This window comes from Scomber japonicus, chromosome 14, assembly GCF_027409825.1.
Source record: "Scomber japonicus isolate fScoJap1 chromosome 14, fScoJap1.pri, whole genome shotgun sequence".
In the NCBI taxonomy this organism is placed as follows: domain Eukaryota; kingdom Metazoa; phylum Chordata; class Actinopteri; order Scombriformes; family Scombridae; genus Scomber; species Scomber japonicus.
The window spans coordinates 18,066,072-18,083,110 of NC_070591.1; the positions used below are offsets into that span (position 1 = coordinate 18,066,072).

Sequence of the window (17,039 nt, forward strand, 5' to 3'; positions counted from 1 at the left end):
GTTACTGATCAATGGATTTTAGGATCAAGCTTTAATGCATGTGTGCCCAAAGTAGAAATGCAGTGTTACTTGTAAGGCTTAAAAATATGTTTTCGTGAATAAACGTGCAGAAGTAGAACCAGTTATGACTATACAGGAATTTCTGATAACCCAGAATGTAAGATTTTATGTTTTTATGGTGACTAGTCGTCAGTCCATAGAGGGAGCCACTGCAGCCTGCTGATCATTTACTGCACCCCGGTGAGAGAAAAACCCTGAGCTCAACCTGCCCGGTACACCGCCCCCAGCATGTCATACTGTACGAGCCGCATGTTCATCACAAGTGCTGCTTGCACTCCGACAAACCATCTGACATCCACTACACAGTTTGCAGGATAAAAAGGCTTCGCGCGCTCTTGAGTCTGCAGCAAAACAAAACCCAAACCAAGGACGTTTTTCTTCTGCACGCCAAGAGAATTGGAGATCCGCAGGTAATTCCAGGTACGTCTCCAAGGCGCCATGGGATGACAAAGCTACTGCATTCAACGCTTTGATCATGTAATGAAAACTGTACACACTAAAGAGCTGCTCATCTCTGCAGTGGCACTTGTTTCTGATTTTGTTTTGCCTGTCTCAAGGAATCTTCTAGTAACAAGTGTCAGTATCCTGAGACATGGCTGGAATCAATAGAGCGCACACAACATTTGATCGAGCAGCTTGTTAAGTTGGACATGTAGCCTATTTATTGCAGAGGCAGAGATTTAATCAACACAACCTCTGTATGGCTGATTAACTCGTTCATTTTCCCGACACTGACTGACACACAAGGGCATGTTTACGCACGATCTTTACGCGTATTACGCACTAATCCTTTTGGAGAAAAACAGCAGAAAAAGACTTCACTCAGTCGAAGTCGCAGATTTAGCTGGAGCGGTGCCAACATAAACATCACGCCAGCAGCGGGAGATGTTGGGACTCGTTAAGCAATGCCATCAATGATGTAATAACTGGTATTAAAACTTGTAGGCTTGTCAAGCAAAAAATGATCTTGCACGCTCTATCCACTTTGTTGCTCTGCGTCTCGTTACAGTGCCGCTCCGACGGTTCGTCGACATGCTGGGGATCTGCGTCTTTCTTTGTGCGCTTCTCACACACGTTCTCTCTCAGGAAGCTGAGGAGCCCATCTCCTACACTGTAAGTGGAAGGTTGTTTTTGTTAGTTGTTTAATGTTAGTGCAGGTTTTTACCTGGTTGAGATACTCTACCTGCATTTCCTGATGGGGAACACAGGATTTTTATAAATGAAAATCTTATGGTGATCATTATCTTTCCCTCACAGTGCACAGAAGGGTATGAATATGACCGTGTGAGGGAACAGTGCAGAGGTAAGAAAAAAGCCAAATTGTACTGAAAAAACTTTTCATGTTTAATGAGTGTAATCCTGTCTTTATTTTTCACCTGTTCTCATCAAATCTTAATGTAAGTCTTATCTTTAACCAGTTCCCGTACAGAAAATGAAATATGAAATATATGTATATATGTATATGTATATATGTAATATGTATATGAAATGTCTTTGTTTCTGTCTTTCTGTTACACTGCTCTTCCTGTGTCAGACATCGACGAGTGTACCTTGTTAGATGATGCTTGCAAAGGGGGGATGCAGTGTATTAACCACTTCGGTGGGTACCTCTGCCTCCCCAAGAGCGCCGTCATCTATATCAGTAAGGACGGTGAGCAGGTGCCACTGCCAGAACCTATCCCCCCTGTTCCTCCAGTCCCACCAAGCCTACCACACCTCCCACGGGTTTTGCCAGGTGCCAGGGTCTCTCAGCCTAGCCGGACCATTCGCTGTGCACCTGGATTCACTGCAGATGACCAGAACCACTGCAGAGGTAAGATCAGCTGCTCATAGGCTGGGTATGAAAGAGGAAAAAACATTCCTCACCTTCTCCTTTCAACTTTAAGATGATATTAAGTACCTTGAGAAACTATCCTTTCATTTTTGACTACTTTACGCCAACACATGGAAACTGTTCCTCTTATCTCAGCAAGCAGTGTTGACAAGCTCCTCAGGAGAGAAATCAGACTCTGTCAGCAAGAACAGAGGTTGAACTACAAAATATGCTTTGCCACGCTTGCTCCATTTTTTTTTCTTTAATCTTGCAGAATATTCGAAGATTTGACTTTCAGCCAAAGTAGGCCTTCATGAGACAGATTACAAGAGCCTAAAAATGTAGTGTAGATTGGATTCCCACTGCACTGACTGCTGTGTACTGCAGCATACAAACAAAATTCAATCTTGATATTGAAAAGTATTTGGCCTTAAGGGGTTCTTATCTCCTGAATATCAACAGCGTGCTTTTGTTGCGCTTGGCCAGATGCAGTGCTGCTGCCTGGAAGGATGTGTCTTTAGTGGAGCCACATACTGTAGGTATTTGATAATTACTTGCTAACGACTTCAGAGCCTCAATAAGCAAAGCTGCAAAGGTGAACTGTACATCCATCTGTCTGACAGTCTTCAACAGCTAAACCATGCGTAGCAGCCAGATGTGCTGCAAGCTTCTTGTTTTTTTTGTTTTTTTTGCTGTGATGTCATGTTTTCTAAACTCTTTGGTCGCTCACAGCATGATGTTTTTGGCCTGAGTTCAGCTACTTCCTAAAAACATAAAATTGCTTCTTATTTTGGGGTGTTGAGGTTGTCAGCTTCAGGGGAAAATCAAGGAGAATTTATAAAATTTGTGGAAAACCTTTACACCTATAGTGGATATTCCCCCAGCCTTGACTTGCTTTTGATTTTGGTAACTGCACTGTGTGGGTGTGTTTGAGCGAGACTCTTTGATCCTCTCAAATGGGGAGTGGTTTAAAGATTTGCTCGCTCTCTCTCTCTCTCTCTCTCTCTCTCTCTCTCTCTCTCTCTAACACATGCGGACGCGCACACACACGCGCACACACACACACACACACACACACACACACACACACATACACAGTAGTGCCATTTGTTGCTGCTTTATGCCAGATGTTCATAGCTGAACCTTAGAAAGAATCTCTGATATCTCACTTGTAACCTCTTACAGCCTTTAGTTTGTCATCTGTCTTGGTTTAAATGTGAGAGAGTGGTTTGGGGGGTTGAGATATGAAGAGTTTGCTCTATAAATATAATGTTAGACAAAGTGCATTACCGTACATGTGTTCAGTGGTTAGCAATTCTTCTTGCCAAAAAGGCAAAGGCGTGTGGCGATGTGGCGAGGCCTGCGGTCACAGGGCTGCAGTGAAAGTAACAAATTTGATTTTACACCTGGGGCAAAGATATGTGTGAAGTGCTTTATGTGTTTCTCTGAATTGGAACCCAATTAGGTTTTATGGGAGTGTAAAACATGGCAGCATATCAGCTAAAGTAACCACATAAGCGAACTGGCATGGGCATAATACTTAGTCATTCGCTGGCGTGTGGTTTCAGTGCATGGGCTAAACAAAGATAGGCTGTTGCTGTCAGTGTTATTGCTTTGAAATGACTGCAGTTTTAACTGGAAGGCGTCTCGTGCTGTTTTTTTCCTGCTGTATAGTGTTATAATCTTTGTTTACATCAGTCTCTGGTTTCTCTGTCATTACCCTTAACTTGCTACAATGAGCCAATTGTTCTTGGACACAGAATTGTCTCTTCTTCTTCTTTCTTTTCCACAGTGGCTGTTTTGCACAGCTACGTATCTTGCTAGCGAAGGAATTCCCATTAATTTCCAATGGAGGGGGGGAAACCTCAGTGTATCAAATAGCGCTTACAGCAGGCTCCTTCCCTGCTAACTCACCACTCTGTGGAGGAAGCCTAGAGTGCCGAGTCAGGTAGGGCAAAGGGAAGGATGAAAGGCTGACACTGACTAAATAACCACAGAAGTGCCGGAGCACTAACCAAGCCAGGTTGTAACAACGTCATGGCTTGAGTTGTTTTGGTGACTTATTGCGGTGTGTGGCGAGATCAGCTAAATCCTCTGCACAAAATGGAGCCAATTTTCCAAAACACAACCTAAATTACTAAAAAAAAGTTTCTGAAAAGGAAAAAAGCTAATATGAAATACACTATTCTTTATGCTGATTACAAGTTAAACAAACCACAAATTATATAATACACTTTACCTACATTTTTCCAATTAAATGTAGCTTATAATATTCATTTCCATGTGGTCAGCTATTTGCATATGGGCAAAAAAAAGCCCTTTGGCCCTCAGTGTGAACCTGAGCTTAAGTGTGTGTTGTTGTAGTGACACATAGGGGAAGCTGGCGCCCTACTACAGTGCTGCCACACAGCGGAACTATGAACTTTTACTGTATGTGTGACAGCTTAATGATGCCTCTCATTTCCATGACCTCCCCCTCCCATACATACATACACACACATACTTGCTGTGTTTGTCACCGGGAGATGCTGACAAGTGGCTTGTTGTAGTCTTGTGTATGCATATGAAGTCTTATTTTCAGCAGAGGTGAGATCACTACCGCCCAGAAATTAAAGTCGGTCATCACAAATAGTCGAATCTGTTGTGAAAAAGCAGATACAGTATATTTAACTCTCACTGTTTGTGAGTACACCCTCATGTTTAAGAAATACTAATTTTACTTAACTTATCGGCATCTTTATATTGGCCAAAGATGCACGATATCATGTTTTACACCATATGGGTTCTGTTATTCTCCTCCTGTTATCCCTCAGTTTACATACTTTAGCTGGTGCCTTTTTATTTTTCATCTTTAAATTAGATACTCATGCGCTGCAGTGTGGGACATGAAAGGGCATGCCACTCCTGTTTACCTGTCTGGTTTCCTGAGGTCAGGTAGGCCACATTACCACCTACATGCCTGACTAATTTTGGCTATGTCTGGACACTTCTTCACCTGCACTGGATGGAAATCTTTCCTAAATATGTTCTATTAAGACTCTTTAAGCCCTGTGTGACAGAGAGAACGTGTGTACTTTTCCGAACAAGGCCGAGTGCATGCAATAACATTTTTCCAAGAACATGCAATGCACTTGGGAGGAATATCTCTGGAATGTCAGTGGTGGTTGTTTTTTCCGTTTGCTCCCATCTTTTGTGATGGTAGGAATTACTCACCACCTTGACAGATAAGCATCGGATCGATCTGCGAGACGCAGGAATGCAGAGAGCAGAACAAGCAGAGAGAGCCCAGCGGTTGCGAAGCACAACAAGACGCTGCCAGCGAGCTTCATGATTTGACCTTTAGAATTTATACTTTATAGCTTCACTTGTTGTTGTCTCATCATGACATTTCCTTTTGAAGAAATAAACCCCAGCCACAGGTTTTTACGGATCCACAGACAGTTTAAAAAGATGTGAGGAAACACAGCGAGCAATTGCAGTTTTTCAGGAAATTCCTTCAGATGTTATCCTGTTACTGTTTGTTTCTCTGTAAACATCCATCAAAGATAAGGGAAAACAGCATAGATATGGAAAATGTTGTTGCACAGAGGGAACACTAAAGTGAATACGATACAGTAGACACAGGATGTTAAATTAAGACATTCTGCAACAAATTTGTTGTTTGACAGGAAGTGAGATCAAACACACAAAGCATTTGCTTGCTGAAAACTGACCCACTCTGATAATCAAACAAAAAGACACCTGAGACACTCCTTTGTGCCTGTTGAACCCTCCTATTACCAGCTAAGCTCTTGTCTTCCACCTGTGTTCAGACAACTGATTTGCACTGTCCTGCATCAGTGCACCTTCAGTGTGTGGTTGTCCCAGTGCCCTGTGATCTTACAGGCCAGCACAGGGCACCTGCTACTCTGCAGCTTAAGCTGTACCAACTCATTTTTGGTAAATGAATATAGCGTCTGAGCATTTTATATGATTGACAATAAGTTACGTATAAATTAGTGCATGCTGATGTAGCACAAAATACAACTGTGCCTAAGTACGACCTCACAGAACTGATAGCATGGCCGTAGCCTCTTTCAAGCTCTTGGATATCAACATTACTAGCAGCCTCAAAAATCCAGTAATGATCTGTCGGTTAGTAGCAGTTATCAGCATTACTGTTATGTTTAACTTTCAAAACTCACATTCCGTGTATAAACTGTACCAGAATCCGAAGAAGAATCAAAAGAAAAACAACAGTAGGCTGTAGGTTGAAATTTCAGCTGGCAAAAATGACCTATTGTCACATTGGAGTGACAGATGCCATCTAGTGGCCGTAGTAATTATGACCCGGAGATGATGTCAATATAAAGTGACAAATTCCCATCATCAGAGGTGGCAGGTTGAGTGGACTTAGTTACAAGAGACTGCTGCTTACTTCCCGCTTCCAACTGTGAGCATCATGTTTCCAACCGCGAGTCGAAACAGTTTATTAAAAACCGTAACTACAATTGTCGTGGTGTTTACTGTTGCCATGATGACGAAGGTTGCCTAACTGTAAGTAGTAACTCATACCACATGTCAAGTGATCATTTTAACCAAAACCATGATTTTTTCCTAACTCTAACCAAGTTGTTTTTGGGCCTAAACCAAACCACAGCGTTGTCACACCATAAAGCATGATCATTTTTTAACATAAAACATGACCATTTTTTAACATTGATTTGTAACAATTTTTGAGGTGGCATGTTAGAAAACGTTCCTATGGGTCGTCCTGAAGTGCTTGGTATAATCAACCTATGTGTCAGTTTAATTATGAGGTTGTCTTGCAGAAATCTGTTGTTGTTGCAACTCCTCAGCTGTTGATAAAGTTCTTAAAAAAGACTATTTAACTCTCTGTTATCGATAGATGTATTTTGACATTGGCAGTATATCTACGGAAATGTTCTTTTAACCTTCTGATCTTAAAACAGTGAAAAGAATCCAAAGAACTTCAACAACTTACTAAAACAACCAAAAACAAAATAAACACATTACACAAGGAATCTTCACATAAATGTCATCACAGAGAACATTTCCAGTGGACATACCACTGTGACAGTATTTCTTCAGTTTCTTATGACTTTTAGCCTCCATTAATAAAATCCAGCCATCCGGCAGGCAGCTCCTCTTTTGGCCTGTGTGCTTTGCTGCCAACTATTCCCTGCCATCACATCAACGGTGGCAGAGAGGAGCAAAGGGGGAAGCAGCTTTGCCGTGTCTCCTCGGTGCTAATGTTGATTCTCCCTGAGGTCGGTGACTGTTCAACAGCCAGCTGCTTCCTCCTCTGATGTGCTTACATGTGTTGATTTTTCCGTTTACCTCATGATGGAAAGGGACACAGTACTGCTATAAATCACTGTGACGCTCACATGCGCTGGCAGATGTTCTCCTCTTCTTGATTTTTGTTATCGCAGTGGTATTTTGGCCACATTTCAGCATCCTCATTTACAGGTTTCATTCCTTCCATGCCACAAACTTGGTTTAAAGGCCGTAAATGGCTAAAGTCAGTCGGGTGAAGTGATTGATCTCCATGTTGGATAGCAGGAGAGTTGCAGAGCATTTTCAGAGTAACAGGAAAGGTTATTATCTGTCGGAGCAAAATGGGAATGTAGCTGGCACACTGGATGGATTTCAAGAACATCAAGACTCTGCCCGACCTTTAGAAGAGTGCGGAACAAACTCACAAATCAGTTAGTAAGTGTCAGCATGACTGAAACTCCTGTTCCTCCTGAACAATGAGAGCGATGAGAGGGGAATCTTGGGAGGGGTGCGAATAGCCAGAGCATGGAAATATTTCATGCCCTAATACGGATGGAAATACACCAAAATTTAAGGCTTGAATGTCTTGAATTCTTTGATTTCTTATCAGCTTTGTGTTTGGGCTTGCTATGAAAGGGAAACACTACCACTCCCATTTGTCCTAAGGTCGTGTACAAGACAGTAAAAGCTGCATTTCACACCGCATTGCAGAGAGAATTACACACAAAAAAGAAACAACGTGCAGCACTTGCCAGGAGCGGTGATATTAAGGTGTTTAAGGTTGAGCAAAACCAAAAGCTCAGGGGCTGGTGTATGACATGCTGATAAATTTGACGTTGTGAAATTTTATGGGCTATTAACATCGCACATCTTGCCCCCTGCTTTCCCAAAGATTGAATTATCCAATAATCAGAGGGAAACAGAGATGCTGTCCAACAGCAGGATGGCTCCAACTGTTCTTTGGAACAACTCCGGCTTTCCACTGCAGTGGTTCAGTGAAAACAAGACTAAATGCTCTCAAGTGATAATTACAACAAGCCCTATCATGTCAGAATAAATCTGGAGCAAATAACACATTGTTCTGAATTCAGGCCAAACAATTTTTAGTCCCCGTTTTGGACACACATGCTTTTTTTTGCACGCATATGCACACACATGCGCAAGCAGCAAGGAAGCACCTCTTGACAGTGTATGACCCATAAACTCTAGAAGAAGGCCATTTAATATTCGAGCACCTCAAACAGGACCCACCCTCTTGTCCACACACACTCACATTCTTTGAGCTGCCGCCATCCCCGTTACTCCCCCAATTCCCACAAGGCATTTAGAATTAATCTCCTTGAAAAGCAAGGAGTTTTTAACTCTGACATCACATATGCACACACGGCCGTAAATCTAACTTCAAATCTTAAAAAGCACTTTTTTGTTTAAAAAAAAGGCCTCCACCCTTTCTCCTCATTCTTTCCTTCCACTCTTCTTCTGGACAGCCTTATCTTAGAAACTAACAGACTGTGTTAAATAAATGTTGATAAAAAAAAATCTGACCTCAGAGAATAGTCACTTCTCCCCACACGCAACACATCATCACTTTTGATGGCTTGTTGCAGTAAAATCTGTTTTTCTGTGTAAACTATATGGACTGTACTGGATGTGGTAAGCTGTGGAGGCTTTATGGGACTGAGGAGCCAGCCAGTGTGGGATGCCCTCCCTCCCCACCCACACGCACACACAAATGTCTGTGGAACTTTGTACTGGCAGCTTCTTAAAGGTTTAGTGACAAAGTAGCAGTTACCACAAGATATTCCTGTGAATGAACCTTTGGATTGCTTTCAGCACATATGCTTTTATTTAGAGATCTCTAAGCTTTTGTGAAGGGAGTGAGGATGACTCTGACTTTTCCGTACATAGAACTTCTTAAGAAGCATCACTAATTGTTCACCTTTAAACAATTTACAGTATACCATGTGCAGGACGTTCTTTCCTGTAACAGTTCATGGTTTCTACACCTCATGTTTCAGAGTGTTGCAACAGTTGCAGATAATTGCCCTGCACCCGCAACACCTTGTTTAGTGATTCATGTAGCTATCTACGTAGCCAAAACCGCTCTGCCCAACAGTGGCATAAATGTTGTTGTTGTCTAACTTTTTCCAACTGAGTGACACCAAAATCATCCCAAGTGCACCTGATGTAATTGTGATTGGCAACAATGACCTAAAACTAGCTATATTTCAGTAGCTGATTCAAGTTCAAAGTCTTGAAGCCATATGTGGACCAGCTCTAGCTCAGATTTTGTCATGAATTAAGTCTGAACAAGGTCTGGCACACAGCACACAATTGCTTATAACAATGTTTAAACCAATCGCAGCAGTAAAACAACTCAGTCAAAGATGTGACCTCTCCTATTATGAAACCATTTTCCTGCTTAGCTAATCTAATTAACCTGATTTGTCTTATAGAATTACCATGAAATTGACATTTTTACAATTGTTGCTTTGAGTGATTAGTCAAATAATCTCGGACAAAACAAGACATTTGAAGACATCACCTCTGACTCTGTAAATTTAATCAAGAAAGTAATCCGTATTCATGCCCCCCCCCCCCCTCGGAAGAATCTCAATTATTTGGTAATCTCCTTACTTTTTATCTACTTTTTATCATCAGGTCATAATCTTTTAAACTTTAAAATTTGTCCAGTATTTAATTTAAAACATAATGAAATTGGCAGTAAATTGTAAATGTGATATCTGCTAGACTTCAGCATGCTAGCATGTCATTATTAATATGTTAGTATGCTTGTGTCAGCATTGAGATCCAGGTATAGCCTCACAGAACCGCTCGTTGTAAACTCTAAAATTAATACGTTAATTTATCAGTTAGTGACGTCTGAAAAACTGACAAACTCACTAAAACCATAACATTTCACCGGCATCACACTTCTGCGTCTTGGCACTGTGACAACATCAACAGTGAACTTTTTATCAGTAATCAGGAGTCTCGGACTTGTGGTGTCTGAATCTGCTGCCAGAAGGCAGGGCATTTCCAGTCTCAATGAATCACCAAATACCTCCAGTAAGTAGGCGTGGCTGTGATTCACATTCAACTTGATCTCAGCTTGCGACTGTTGCTCTGTCCTGTTAAACTATTTGTTGACATTCATTCAAATATTTTGTTGTTTTGGTAGATGCAACAAGACTGCACACCCAGTGCTCCTGTCAGCTAACTGCCTGTCAAGGCTAGCTAACACTGTGGCGACTGTATTGTTGTCAGCCTGCAAATTTCTGCATGTTCAAATTACATCATAGATAAGTGTTGTTTTTGTTGAAGCTGTTTAACCATATGTTTATAATGAATGCCACTAACCTGCAAGGTAACACGGATCTAATTATACTGTATCATTAACTGAAGGGATAACAACCGTATTGCTTGTTACCCAGACAGGACAGGTGCAACCCCATCAACCCACTTAAATCTTTATAAATCGTGCAAAAGAAAGATTTATGTTGTTGTCTTGTTATCTGTGGCCATTCACACCACAATGGGAAATCTATCATACACATCCAGAGCAGGTAGATCACTTGGCCTAGGAGGCTGCATCTGAAAGTTGCAGACCCTGATGCACCAGGGCTTCCTGTCACAAAGGTTTTGGGCTTCTTCTAGTTGGTCGGTATCCCCCTGTTGGTGCCGGTTGCACTTTCCCAGATGCCTTTCAAGCCACATCAGAGCACAGATTTTCCAGGACAACACTGCTTTTATCTTTGTCCTTTTCGAAGCGGGTCAATGAGCAACAAGCCCTTTCTTTGCGCGTCCCCCCCCATACACAGTTTGCACCTGATGTCTCTCAGGTGCACCTCTAGATAAGCCTTGCTTTTGTCCCTAACATACTGACTTCATCTTATCACTGTGCCCCCATAGAGCTAAGCACATTTCAACCCTCCTCCTTTACCTCCTTTGAGGATTGAAGACAACTTACCTTCTGTCCACCTTTTGTTTCATGGGCTCTTCCACAGCAAGTCAGGCCCATTTCTCACCGGCACTAGTCCCACTGGAGAGAGGAGGCTGTGGGACTGGCATTTGAGGCAGTCAAAGGGCATGATCTTTTCCAGCTGAGACCACATCACATGATGAATATCAGTTCAAGATATCTGTGCTGCATCAAGTTGGGCTTTCCTGCACATATAAATCAGATCAGTTTTACAGGTTGGATCATATGATCATATCTGTTGAAGCAGCACAGCCGGCATAGGAGAGAGGAACACAACCACAGATTCAGGTGCCTCTTGTCTTTTGACTATTATTAGGGTACACACGTGTCATATCACAATGCAGCAATAGTAATCCCCCCTCTGCTGCTTGTGTGTGTGTGTGTGTGTGTGTGTGTGTGTGTGTGTGTGTCTGTGTGTGGTATTGTGGATAACTGTCTGACACACTGTTAAACTGATGCCCACGGTGGGCCTGTAGGGATGAGAGTATATGGGTGTATTTGTGGTATGTGTTTGTGTGAGAGAAATTGAGAAAGACAGATGTTCAGAAAAAATGGGATGAGAGGGTTGCATCATGTGTTACTGTGAGAAAAACTTTTTTAAGAGGCTCTGGTTTCAAAGAAACCAAAATTGAAAGTTTGTGTTTTAAGATCAACAAAAAGGCAAATATTTCCCCCAATGAGTCATTTATTTTAGCCAAAGCTGGAATATTTACATTTCTATTGAAAAAGTAACTTTTTTCACTTTAATATTCTGTAATATGGTTTAAGTCAAAAGAATAACACACTGCTGATTGTATTTACATATAGACAGTTATTTTTGACATTGAGAATATCATATTCATCATCAAGTGAGTCAAACTAAAGTATATACATTTACGCTGGAGTGAGAGTGGATCTTTTTCACTGACGTCTTGTGTTGCTAAACTTCTTATATTAACATGAAAACACTACTTATCATGTTATAACTCATTAATGATGGGGTGTGAGATAAAAGATGTGTTTGAATCTGTGCTTTTGAGCTGATGGGTGTCTGTTGAGAGAGCAAGGCGTTATGGTAGAAAGCAAAACATCAGTAGAGCTGTTCAGCTGCGTCTCTCTCTTTCGTGTGCACACATACACACGCACACACACTTCCCCCTTTTGAAAAGCTATCCTGTTAGTAGAAGATATGATCTGTGTTTTCCCCTTCACCCAGAGCTACTGAGTAAAAGCCATCTTTATTTGATCACCCGGTCTCTGTGTGAACACGTGTGTTTATGCTCATATGTGTGTGATGTGATGGTGTCAGTGATCACAGATTATACTGTCTGTGGAAAACAGTTCACACATCACAGATTGCATGGTAAATACAGTCCAGACACGTTGCTCTGCTTTGTCTGCCATATGTTTCTACCTACAGTAGAGCAGGCATTAACTACGTATAGCTTCTTCTCAGTGTGTCTGTGTGTGTTGTTGTGTGCGTGTTTGCAGACATAGACGAATGTGCGACAGGCAGACACACTTGTGGCCCTGAACAGACTTGCTACAACACCAGAGGCTCCTACACCTGCCAGTGTCCTACTGGCTACCAGAGGAATGGAGACCACTGTGTAGGTGAGTCTCTGTCATTAACAGACTCACAAAACACAAAACTAAGTATCTGAAATTGATAATATTTGGCAAACTACCTTTCTATCAAACTCGGATCTTATTAATGTCAGTAAATCTGTCTTTATTTCCCCAGTTTAATTAATCAAGTCTGATTCAGGGGAATGAACTCCATCCAACCAGTGTGTGTGCCTGCGTACATCGTTGTGTGTGTGTTTGTGTTTTCCTGCAGACAGAGATGAGTGTGCCCTGACACACTACTGCATGCATAAATGTGTGAACACCCAAGGCTCATACTATTGTGAGTGCAACGCAGGTCACAAGTTAGCCAGCAACAACCACAGCTGTGTTGGTAAGTCATGTGCACATGTGTGTTTGTGCAAACATCAGATTATAAAGATATTTTTCTTCTTTGTAATTCAAAGATAGCCTCTCAGACAAGTTATGTTGGTTTGGATTTCCAATTAAACTGTTGCTGGACTGCATATCAATAGATTTGTGCACCTGTTGCTCTTTGCAGGCTGAATGCAAAGCATCATAATCATCATCGTCATTACTTCTATTCATGTAACACTTCTACAAAGTTTACAGAAAAGGAGAGGAAGTGGAGCCATACAGCAGGCAAAAAGAGAGATAAAACATGATAAAAGAAGCATTACTTGGGGAAATTAATAAAAACACAAATAAAGTTATAATCACATACATGTAAAGAGATGTAGCAATAATACACAACAGCAACACTTTCTCTCAGTCCTCGTTTTTTTCAGGAAGCTGCTGCATGGAATGCCTAAATGCAATCATGAGACTGACTGTGCAACTTGAACTCACACAGCAAATCTCCCGCTGAAGTCAAAGACAGTTATTGAAAATGCTGTGTGTTGACAGAGAGTTGTTTATTTCTCAAACATATTTAGAAATCCATCAAAACCCCATGACTTTGCTCCCAGTTATGTTGAAACGTGCACATGTGTCTTTCTGCCTTCTTTTGGCCTGTTGTGTTGTGGGGAAACCCACAGAGAATTTACTTGCCAAATTTACATAAAAAAAATTAAATACTGTGTTACTTTTTTGTTTTTTCTTTGCAGAAGATATTTCTGGGTTGATTACAAATATGTCTTTGGTCTTATCTTTGGACTTTCATAATATTGGACATTTCATACTTTATGGTTTGGATACTCAACCTAGTTTCTGAGATCTGGGAACATGACAATAATCCGACAAATATATATGTTAACCTCCTGCATTTGTTCCAGATGTGAATGAATGTGATGTGCAGACTCCCTGTCAGCACCACTGCTACAACTTGATTGGCTCGTTCCTTTGCCAGTGTGAGCAGGGCTATGAGCTGGCCCAAGACATGGTCTCCTGCCAAGGTGAATATCCAGGCACACATACTGTACATACTATACAGAAATACAGTTGTACATCCATGTTTGTGCACACCATCATATAAACATTTGTGTGTGTATGTGGACCCTTAACGGTGTGTACATATTTCCTGGACAGACATTGATGAATGCAGCTTCTCCAGCTACATGTGTCAGTACCAGTGCATTAACAGTCCAGGCAGCTACTCCTGTGAGTGTCCAGAAGGATATCAGCTCCAGGGGAATAGGTTATGTCAAGGTATTGCATCTCTCTACCTCTTTCCTCTTCCTTCCATCAATCTTTTACTTAATCCCTTCGTAGTTTATTTATCTATTTTACCCTTCTTTCTATTTTCACACACTACAAGGTTCCCAACTGAGGCCCCTTTTCTCCCTCCCTTCCTCCTTTTCCTGAACTCTTTGACGATAACCTTTGAGAGGAACTTGATCGTTCCTGCTATCATCCACTATTCTATCTCTATGTGGGGAATGAAAGCTGCTCTCAACCAGCACTGTCATGGAAAGAATGCAGAGGTTAGGCAACACAAACACAGCAACGTTGTGTTGCCCTGCTAAGCCACCAACTCTATGAATTTATATGCATGATGTTGGTTTCTTGAAGTGGATTTATTTGAAGCTCCGGCGCTCTCTCAAAGAGTGAGCTGTTATTTTTTCCTCTCCCCCTTGGTCAGGTGCAGTCTTTATAGAGAGCCATGAATCCGGCTTGTTGTGTCAGAGGGACCTTTTGGTGATGAATCCAGGTTGCTGTGCCAGAAATAGCCCCATGGTTTGGGGTATTTTTGATGGGGCTATTTTCATGGTGCTGCAGGAAAAGAGTGCTGAAAATGAGTGCTGTTACGCCTGTGTGGTGTTGCATCAGGGGCTTCCCTTGACTACAGCCCTGCTGGCTTCCTCTTGTGTTTCTTTGCGTCTCCACAGCTGCTGGAAATGCATTTACAATGCTAAAGCACCATTCCCCAAACTGTACTGAACTTAGCCTGTGTTTTCACAGCTCTGATTCATTAAGCATGTAGAATTTGTGTGTGTGTTTTGGAAGTGAGGGATATTAGCATTGTCATCCAGCTATTTTTGGCTAGTCAACAGTTTTTTCTCTCTCTGTCGCCCTGACAAACACCAGACATAAACGAGTGTGAGACGGGGACCCATAACTGCCAAGATGATGACATGTGCTGGAACTATTATGGAGGCTTCCGCTGCTATCCCAGAGACCCCTGCGAGGCGCCTTATACCAAAACCTCTGAAAAGTCAGTAAATATCATCCACTTATTTTGTTTCACTATTATCAGTGCAGCCAGTCCCGGCTGTGATCGTCATAATTTTTGTGTGTTTGCAGTCGCTGTATCTGTCGGTCTCAGACTGAATGCCAGGGTCTCCCTCCATCAATTGTCTACAAGTACATGAGTATCCAGTCAGACCGGACTGTGCCAGCGGATATCTTCCAGATCCAAGCGACCAACATCTATGCCAATACACACAACACCTTCAGGATCAAAGCTGGGAATGAGGGTGGGGAATTTTTTCTTCGGGTAAGTTAGTGTGAATTTTTTTCTTTGTGTTGCAAAAAAGGCTGAGGGGAGAGTGTAATGGGTCGTAATGTGCTGAAAATAATTGCTTCACTGTTACAGTGATGTGATCCTATCAAAGTTGAAAGTTCAGACCTATATTAGCATATGACACCTGTTACACAGTCGTTACAGTTATGCTGTGTTCCCAAATTTCCAAGATATTATTTGCCACACTCCGCTAGCAACAAGTGTCAACCTCATTGTGGCACTAGAGGAAGTTACAGAATTACCAGTCATTAGGATTCATCATCTGGGGACAGTGAATGGGGACCGGAGTGGTGTACCAACACTGCAATCTATAGCATGCTATCTGCTAGCATGGCTAAAAAATGCTATAAGCATCTGTTCCAATGTACTAAATCCTACCAATGTTAAATTATATATAAAAAAAAGAAATGTGATAAATCTGTATTTATATACTTATTGTCAGATCATATTTTCTTGCAGCGTTCCAGCAATGTGAGTGCCATGCTGGTGCTAACCAAGCCTCTGTCAGGCCCGAGGGAGTACATTGTGGACCTGGAGATGATCACTCATCATCTGACCATGAACTACCGCTCCAGCTCACTGCTGCGACTCACCATCATAGTGGGGCCCTATGCCTTCTGAGCTCCGCAGCTCCCAGCAGCCTAACATAAGTCTGGTTCAGCAAACATAACAGTGTAACACAGCAGATGCCTGTATCAGCATAACATACTGTACATTTTCATACATTACATGCATACAACATATAACAGAGGCTGTCCCAGGTCAGCAGCACAGCACTTACAATAGGCTTGCTCATGACAGTCCAGATGACGCTGTAATGTGACCACTGGGCATCTTTTTCTGTCAAGGTGCAGGAAGCATCATAATAAAGAGTTTTAGGGTTCAGGCACTTAACATCTATAAAGTTGAAACATTTTTGACTTTAAGTGGATCCAAGAAATGCAGAAAAGGGTGCTGGATTCAACGTTTTCACTTGTAGTACTTGTTTGCTGCATTTGTACAAAACATTGGGAACAGAATAATGGCACTCAGAAAAAGAGGCCTAGTGGACACACATCCTAACTGTGATGAATTTTTGATGTAGCTGTACCTACATTTATCACTTTGTTCAGACAACAACTGCTTACAGTAAACCTGTATGTGCATCAATGAAGCACTCTTAGAGGGGGGAAAATCACATATTTTCTATATAAATGTACATGAAAACTATCCAGTATGAGCAGCTTTTGAGGCAAAATCATTTACAGACCTTTTTAAATCACAGCTTCTGTTGAAAAATGTTGTAGGGGTTAGTGCTGCTGCGCCATGCTATTCATGCAAGTTTGTGTATAGTTTTACTCATGAGTAATAATTTCCAAAGAAGTCCAGAACAGTTC

The 17,039-nt window shown here is 41.7% G+C and overlaps 1 protein-coding gene across 2 annotated transcripts; it reads left to right on the plus strand.

Moving 5' to 3' along the window:
• The first annotated feature begins 321 nt into the window (after positions 1–321).
• On the plus strand, positions 322–16,586 carry LOC128373159 (EGF-containing fibulin-like extracellular matrix protein 1). 2 transcript variants are annotated; one of them, XM_053333435.1, is made up of 11 exons: positions 322–480; positions 1,070–1,173; positions 1,318–1,363; positions 1,595–1,873; positions 12,606–12,728; positions 12,955–13,074; positions 13,976–14,095; positions 14,229–14,348; positions 15,228–15,354; positions 15,444–15,636; positions 16,123–16,586. In XM_053333435.1, the coding sequence occupies exons 2-11, from the start codon at positions 1,093–1,095 to the stop codon at positions 16,282–16,284; spliced, it is 1,371 nt and encodes a 456-aa protein (XP_053189410.1). In that variant the 5' UTR covers positions 322–480; positions 1,070–1,092; the 3' UTR covers positions 16,285–16,586. The 2 variants fall into 2 exon arrangements, with proteins under 2 accessions (XP_053189410.1, XP_053189411.1); XM_053333436.1 differs by lacking the exons at positions 12,606–12,728; positions 12,955–13,074.
• The last annotated feature ends 453 nt before the right edge of the window (positions 16,587–17,039 follow it).